This window comes from Gekko japonicus, unplaced genomic scaffold (genome assembly GCF_001447785.1).
Source record: "Gekko japonicus isolate JY-2015 unplaced genomic scaffold, Gekko_japonicus_V1.1 scaffold243, whole genome shotgun sequence".
Taxonomy (NCBI): domain Eukaryota; kingdom Metazoa; phylum Chordata; class Lepidosauria; order Squamata; family Gekkonidae; genus Gekko; species Gekko japonicus.
In genome coordinates, this window is record NW_015168053.1 from 616,344 (window position 1) to 624,588 (window position 8,245).

At 45.5% G+C, this 8,245-nt stretch overlaps 1 protein-coding gene across 1 annotated transcript; it reads right to left on the reverse strand.

Moving 5' to 3' along the window:
* Positions 1-1,835: 1,835 nt before the first annotated feature.
* Positions 1,836-6,947, reverse strand: LENG1 (leukocyte receptor cluster (LRC) member 1). The gene is made up of 4 exons (XM_015414409.1): positions 6,776-6,947; positions 4,776-4,949; positions 3,761-4,005; positions 1,836-2,985 (listed from the first exon to the last, which is right to left on the reverse strand). Exons 1-4 carry the CDS (start codon positions 6,905-6,907, stop codon positions 2,763-2,765), a joined length of 774 nt encoding a protein of 257 aa, XP_015269895.1. The 5' UTR covers positions 6,908-6,947; the 3' UTR covers positions 1,836-2,762.
* Between the last annotated feature and the right edge of the window lie 1,298 nt (positions 6,948-8,245).

Here is an 8,245-nt window from a genome sequence, read left to right on the forward strand (position 1 = left end):
TTATAACCTTTCATCTCCCCCCACCCCCTTCCATATTAAAGAGGTAAGAGCTGTGGCTGACTGACCAAGACAGCAGAATCATCTTAACACCTAGCCTGGACTTGCAGGGAAAACTGAAAGCTACCCTTGGCCACTGCTGTAGGCCTCAGCATCATGGTAGTGAGAAAGAATATATATCTTGCGCTGATGCTAAGAATGGAAAACCAGTTTTTACACTGCAGTTGATGGCATGTATGACTCTAGACTTTTCCTGCCTAAATGGCTTTGCCTTAATAGCGCAGGGTGACCTGGCGCAGCCCACCCAGAAGGTCCTCTTTGACCTTCACTACCCCACTCAAACATTCTCCATAGCAAAGTCTGCAAACACTCTGCTGTGCCGGGAAAAGCTGAAGGCTGTGACCGGTTTGAATAAAGCACAGGTGTATGCTCTTGGCACTATCTCATCACAGCTTCCCTCAGATTAGCAATATTAGAATAAGCCCCTGCCCATAAAGCAACGTTAGAATAAGCCCCCTCCCCCAAGCCTTATTCAGCTGCTCAGCTGCCATTCCCTACATTTGTCTAAGCATATATCAGGAGTAAGACCTTCAAATGAAACTAAATATCCTTTTCTTGTGCACAGGTTGGGCACTCTTCAGGTTAGGGTAGGCAAAGTTTAGCAGGGTAAGACGGGCACAGGCTCCTTGGCAGTGGTTACTTTCTGGCCTGTTCAATACATGGATGATCAGCACTCTGTCATGACAGGGGAGGACGCCTGGCGGAGAGAAGTGGAAGTACCCGGGGTGGGAACGCCTGCTAGTCCTTCTGTTTTGTGGCAGTACCAAGAGGAGGACAGTGTACCTAACAGCTTTAAGTTAAACGCCTGTACTGGAGATAGCTGTACTGCTTCTAGTGATGAGGGTTGTGAGATTACAGGTCTAAACAGTCCCCCCTAACATTGAAGGGGAAACTTTTATTTAAGGAGAAGCATCATCATTTTAATTTGTTGTAGGAAAATGTGGCATATAAGTACACCAGTCTTCCCAGCGAAAGACGAAAGGGGGGAAAAACCCAATGTGAAAATCAAGTCCCAAAAGATTGAGTGGCTAGAAAATAAAATGCAAACATTTATAACACAGTGCACATAGTTTTAGGATTAAAAATGACATACATAGGGTACCATTAGAAACTGAGATCATAATATACAGCAACAAGGTGAAATTGCATGTCCCGTAACAGTTACACATGTATATAAGTCAAAGGACCCCAAAGCATTTCAATCTAAAGAGCCTTCTTTGGTGGTCAAAATTGTACTAACACACATGTAAAACTGTAACAATATAAAATACATTTTTCAGGCCCCACAGGTTGTGTATGAGTCACTAAAAAAGTGAAGCTCCTAGCAATGATTTTTAATCAATTCTGTATATATTGAGGAGCCCTCACTCACCAAAGATAGCCACTAGGAACCAGCATTCTGTCCTGGGCCGTAATTCAATTCCCAGTGGGTGTTCATGTGTAAACCTGGTATACACACAATTGATTTAAACCCATTGCTAGGAGCTTCACTTTGTTTAGTGACTCATGCACAACCTGCTGGGCCTGAAAAAGATATTTGATATTGTTATAGTTTTAGTATAATTAGTACAATGTTGACCACTCTTTGGTTAATATACATGTGTAACCATTATTGTGATTCTTTGTTATTGGATGTGCAACTTCACCTTGTTGCCGTATATCATGATCTGAGCTTTTAATGGTACCCTACGTCATTTTTAATCCTAAGATTCTGTGCAAGAACTATTTGGATGTTATTTTCTAGTAGCCTAACCTTTTGGTTCCTGAGTAGACCTCCTTCCCTTCAGCACAGGGAATGCCTGTGTCGAAGGCTGGCAAGTGGGGAATGGGTCAGGTCTGTTCCCTCCTGTTCCCAACTGATTAGGTCAACTGGTGACAAAGACCTCCCCATCTAGACCCGCATTTAGGCCCCTACCATTCCTTTTTACTAAGCCATGCACATGGCAAACCTACCTTGGGTTCTTCCTCTCTCACCCTGGCTATGGTGGAATTACGTGAATTTGCCAGATTTCAGCAGTCCTCCCTTGCGTGTGGGTACTTCTGCTTCTTCCCTCCTTCCTAACAGCTGAGTATCAGCTGGGAGTGGCTGTAGGCAGCCCCAGCTTTCAGAGCTTACCACTGTATCTCGAGCCAGCAACCTTCCTGTTTAAGTCCCAAGATTTTACAGAGACAAAGTACTTTGGCGGCTCTGTCTTTCCTTTGCACAAGGAAATCTGAATCTTAAAGGTAAGCTGTTCTGTTTTTATATAATTATGCTTCATATACCCCCACAATGACCAATTCTTAGGAAGCTGATATATTGTTTTTGCCATTTACAGTCAGAATCAAGGGTAGACATACAAAACCTGAAACCCACCAGGCATCACGTCATGTGTTGTAACCTGTCAGGAACTTGACTGTCTCCCTGTTCTTGTGTGGTGCTACACTGGTACCAAAGACAGGTTTGTGGCAGCTGTAGCGTAGCCCCATTTATGGGGAAGGTGTGTGACACACAACTGTGGTATGAACCTCATCACTGAAGTCTTCCTCAGCCCTGTGAGGCTTCTAAAGCTGCTGTCCGTAGCAACAGGTGAACAGATGTTCGCTCACTGTCCCACCTCAGGCAGTCTTGGATGATGAAAAAAGCTGCCTCCTTTGGCCTCCCAGAGCAGAAGATGGCACCAACAGGTCTCTCCAGGACTGCCACTGCACAAGCAGGGCTTCTCTCACTGTGGCTCCCAGACCCTCTTCCTTGCCAGCTGCGGGTGGAACTGAGAGTTGTAGCCACGTTTCCTTTCATCTACTTCCTCCTCTGCCTCCCCAGGAAGGAATGTTCCGGCTTTCTGGGCCAGAAGGGCCTCTGCCCGGGCTCGCTCTGCCTGCTCGCGACGCAGCCGCTCCTGCCGTAGCTTCTCCAGAGCAGAGGATGATGCTGATAGAGATGACGTCCTGTAGAAGGGAGAAGGGGGGGTTAGAAGTCAAAGCCCACACTGGACGTAGAGAAGTTCCCCAATCCTTGCCACCTATAACCTTCAGGAAGAAGGCAGAAAACAGGGAAGAGTTACGTTCAAAATCAATGTTAGCTTGGATTTGTTTTGAGTATAGGTGGTCAGTGACATGTTTTTCACAACTGGCCATAGCACGGTTTTCATCACTGATATGAACCCAAAACGCAATTAGTTCCATTTTGAGAGTGGATTTAACAGCTCTGGATATTACAGGAAGGTGTCAATATGAAAAAAATAGCATACACCCCCCGCCCTCACTTCTTCCTGGCAAGTCCTCATGGCAGTGGACTACAGGGAGGTATTCCTGGCAGTTTCCTGCTAGCCAATGTCAGGGATCCCTACCACCTCCTACTTTTAGCAGAAGAGCAAGAGCTCCTTTCATTTGTCAACAAACTGTTTACCCAGTCTTTGGGAGTGGAATGCAGATGCAACACAAAGCATCTGGTTACTTGTTTTGTATCAATGCCCCTTTTTTTGGGGTGGGGGTGGGGAGAGGATTTTGTCCTCAAGTACTTTTTTTCTGAGAAATATCTTAAGAGCCATTTAGCCCTGATCATACACTACTGTGTTCAGGAAGGACAAGACTCTCCCAAGGCGTGCATTACCTAAATTTCCCTCCACAGGCTGGTTTGATGCTGGTGGGATGGGAAGCATACAGCCCTTCCCATGCGCCCTCTAAACAGGCAAATGCTATTATATATACCAGCAGCACATACCCTACTGCCAAGTTCCCTCTGCTCTCCTTCTGCTTCCCTTTCTTCCCTTCCTTCTGGGAGCTCTTCTTTTTACGCAGATGCCTTTCCATCTCGACCAGAGGGTCCAGCTTCCCTTTCAGCTTCACATCCTTGGCAACAGCCTCACTGCGTTCTGGGGGTTCCTGGTACCAAGGCCGAGTAGTCTGGGCCTCTGCTGCGCTCTGGCCCAAGTAAGTGAGGATCCCCAAAGCCTTTTCCTGTCGCTCCTGCGGAGAAGTACAAACAACCCAACTGTACCTCCCAACATGTGCCGAAGTGTTACACGTGAACCATTTGTGTAGTTTCAGAGTGTACGTTTATTTCTGCCCTTAACCAAGCTCAGAGAAGATTCCAACAGACTTTCATCCAGGCATTTATCAGATCTACCACTTGTTATGTGACAGTATTTCCTAGACCATTCATGGCATCTTGAACTGGAACAGCCTTTCTCCTTCAGGTTCTTTACAGTCGCAGACTAACTCCAATTAAGATCTTCCTGCTTAACCAATCGGCTTCTACTGGAAGGGGGTGGGTGGAAAATTCTAGCTTCCTCCAGCCAGTAGTATGAAAAGCTGGTTAAATAGGTGCCAAATTTGCATTGCAGTGCCTGCAGCTCGCCCTATAAAATGAAGAAATGTACACTCGTCTGGAGTTAATAAACTGGTTAAATCTAGAATAAAACACAGAGGTGTGCACATGCTTACAGGAAAACAGCATAAAGGACATTGAAGTCTGGATTATACTTATCAAAACAGTGAAAAAGGGCTCCAACTAACTTATTCAAAGGATATACAAATAGCAGAGTATTATGTAACAAGCCCTGTTTTTTCCTCCTGCCCAGACAGACCAGACCACCTCAACTCCAAGTAATTTCCATTTTTGGGACACTGGGTAGTGCTGCCTGGCTAGGCCCAAGCGCTCTTGGCTACTGAGCTGGTAGCTGCAGGGAACAAAGCCTGCTTGATCCTGCTTCTCTCATGTCCCCCCTTCCCTTTACCTTCTCTTGCCTCTTCTCCTCCTCATGTTCTTTGTTTCCGCCCTCTTGTGATTCGTGGAAAAGGTTGATGTGTTGTGAGGACCCTTCTGAGCCAAGAGCCAGGAGGTCTGAGCTACTGCTGTCGCTTCCTGGGGCTGACAGGCGTGCTTTCTTACGCAAGAATTCAGTCCGAGCCTACAAGGAAGAGGCGGAAGAAAAGGAGACTGGATTTATACCCCACCCTTCACTCAGAGTGGCTTACAATCTCCTTTCCCTTCCCCTACCCACAACAGACACCCTGTAACGTAGGTGGGGCTGAGAGAGCTCTTTCAAGGACTGCTCTTGAGAAAACAGCTCTGAGAACTTGTGACTGACCCAAGGTCACACCAGCAGCTGCATGTGGAGACGCAGGGAATCAAACCTGGTTCTCCCAGATTAAAGTCCGCACTCGTAACCACTACACCAAACTCTCGAACAAATAAATGTGGTCCTAAAGGAGCATCCTTTTGCCTGTAGTGCCATCTCCACAGTTACCTCTGCTAAACATGAGTCTCGTCATCAAATGTATTGGATTAAAATTGGTGTCAGCTGCTCCTTGGAGCCAATTTTGTGTTGAAGAGCAAAGTTAAAAATATAAATAGAAGGCTGTAGTTCACTGTAAGAGAGCCAACTCAAAACAAGCCTGTCAATATTCTGGGCGCACAGGATGCTAAGAGAACCAGAAAATAATATTGAATGAAGAAACAGTCCCCAAGGGATCCCTCCCATAGACTTGGCACTTTTCAGTTCAATCAGTTTTGGCTATATTCTTACACAGCTGGAGAGAGAAAACATCTCTCTAACAGCATTAGGGAAGCAGAGGCCCTGCCATCTTTCCTCCAAGCACCTAAGACTTCAAAAGAAAAGCAGTTGAATGGAAACATGGGGCTTATGGGCACAAGACAGAAAATGACGGCTTTTAGAAGAAGAGTTGGTTTTTAATACCCCGCTTTTCTCTACATTAAGGAGTCTCAAGGCGGCTTACAATCTCCTTCCGCTCCACACACCAGGCACCTTGGGAAGTAGGTGGGGCACTGAGAACTGTGAATGGCCCAGGGTCACCCGGCAGGCTTCATGTGGAGAAGTGGGGAATCCACCCTGGTTCTCCAGATTAGAGTTCTCCACTCTCAATCACTACACCACACTAGCATCTTGGTGACAGATAGATTTCCTGTGGCATAAGCTCTTTCTATCTCCCTCCCTATCACCAACCCACTGAAGTGCAATACAAATGTTTAAGAATGAGGAACCTCATGATTTTAAGCGCCACAGCAAGATAGCCAGTGTAGAGGTTCAAGTGGAAGGGGCAGGAAAGCTGGGTTGAAGGGAGGGACCATGGCCCCTGCTTTGTATGTAGACGCATTCAGGTTCAATCCCTGGCATCTCCAGCTAACAAGCCTCTAGTAGCAGATGCTAGGAATGGTCCATCTCTGGAGCACCTCAAAAACCAACAAATGTTTAGATTCATCAGTGGAAGTGTGCAGAAACCCACAAGAATTGATGTTGAAATGAAAACGTGCTCTTGTTTTAGGGTTCCACAGGATTCAAACTAGCCGCCCAAAGTGTCAGTCTCATTTGCCCAAATCTCTGCTCAGCCATTAAATTAACAGGGTAGCCTTGGGCTACTCACTTAAAGATAACCTCCCCCACAGGGCTGTTGTGAGGGGGAAAAGTCACCCAACCTGTATATAATTTTTATTTATTTTACTTTACTTCGTTTATGCCACTTTTCTCCTCACTGGGGATCCAAAGCGGCTTATATCGTTCTACTCTCCTCCCATATATACCACTTTGGACTCTCTGGAGGGATATTAGCATTTAAATAGGGAACTAAATAACGGCAGTCCTTCACACCCCCGTTACGACTATGGTTCAGTCCACACAGGATAACCTGTTGGGAGCAAACGCATGCGCAATAGCTATTTTCTGCAGCCGCGCACAAATACGAGGTAGGTGGCGCATGCGGGGTAACGGCTACTCGCCTCCTGTTCCGCAAGCAGGACTCGGGCTTCCCGCCTTTGTCGCTGGGCTTCGGCCTCCGCTTCGTCCCGCCGCACTCGAGCTACGTTGTCCTTGTTTCTCACATGCCACGATTTCTTCGGAAGGATATTCATAGCTGTTTTTGTTTCGGAGTCCCACTCAGCTTCCCCTTAATTTCCGCTTCCTCAATCGCCTTCGCTTCTTCGATTGGCTGCAACTTGTCTCCGCCCTTCAGGTTGGGGGGGGGGCAAAGACGCTTGTGACGTCCTCCAACTCATATTGTGATTGGTTGGTGATCATTTCACCGTTTCGTATTGACTGATGCAGACTTAGTCCTCTCCATACTGATTAATAAGATGGGCCATTTGTTGGAATTATTTTAGCGTGGAGGCGGTGGACTTCAGTTTCACCGTGGTATGGTGCATGGCTCTTACATCACTTTGACTAACAGAACAGGTAATTTTAGTTTGAATGACTCCAGTATATGACGTTTAAAAAATTCTTACCATCAAATTGAAGCTTTTTCCCTAAATGGGGACGGCTCCTTCGGTAACTTGGGAATTATATAGAAGGGACATTTTGATCAGCGGTCTAATGAGGGACACCTAGTAAAATTCTGTGCAGGTCTGATAGGAAAGGATCTGCCTCAGGGTCAGGCTCTTGCAGTTCTAATGTAAAGACTGTAAAATGTTCTGCAACTTCACACAATAATTTGTATTACTGGCAATGTATAAACAATATTTTATTTTTTCTGCAATGGTTGAAAGTGCTTCAGTACATTCAGTAAACCCTATGACAACCCTTCAAGTTGGGCTGGTGGTATCCCCATGTTACATACTGGACCTCAGGCTGCTGAGAGGTAGCTTGCAGGGGCATTGAACTAAGAAGAAAGTTCAAATGCCTGCTTTCCAAACCCAAGCCTAATTGGGAACGCGCCCCCCGCCCCAATATAACAACAAGCCCAATCCTAGGCATGTTTATTTTAATTCATGAGTTAATTTTTGTGCCAGCGTTCCTTCAGAGAGCTCAAGGCAGCATTCTCCATTTTATCCTCACAACCACCCTGTTAGGTAGGTTAGTCTGAGAGAAAATTACTGCCCCAAGGTCACTCAACCTGTTTCATGATGGGGATTTGAAGCTGGGTCTACATCAGTCTGGCTTTCTCACTACTTTGAAATAAGCCCCAGAGAATTATTGTAGAAATTTTACATAATACAGAGTCATATTTTAACAAATGTTCTTAATCAGCTATTGATGTAGCAATATTTGCATAATGTGTCTTTTAAAAGTAACATTCAAATTTACCTTTAAAAGCCAAAATTTGACTTTTTACCCATAAAAATCTTATATTCCCCTGTGGAAATGCAAATTCCCCTTAAAATCCTGACATTTCATAATATTTGAAATCAGACATTGTTCTCAGAGTCAGATGCATGTCAGTTCTAACTCAAATAATTATAATGCTTTCCTCA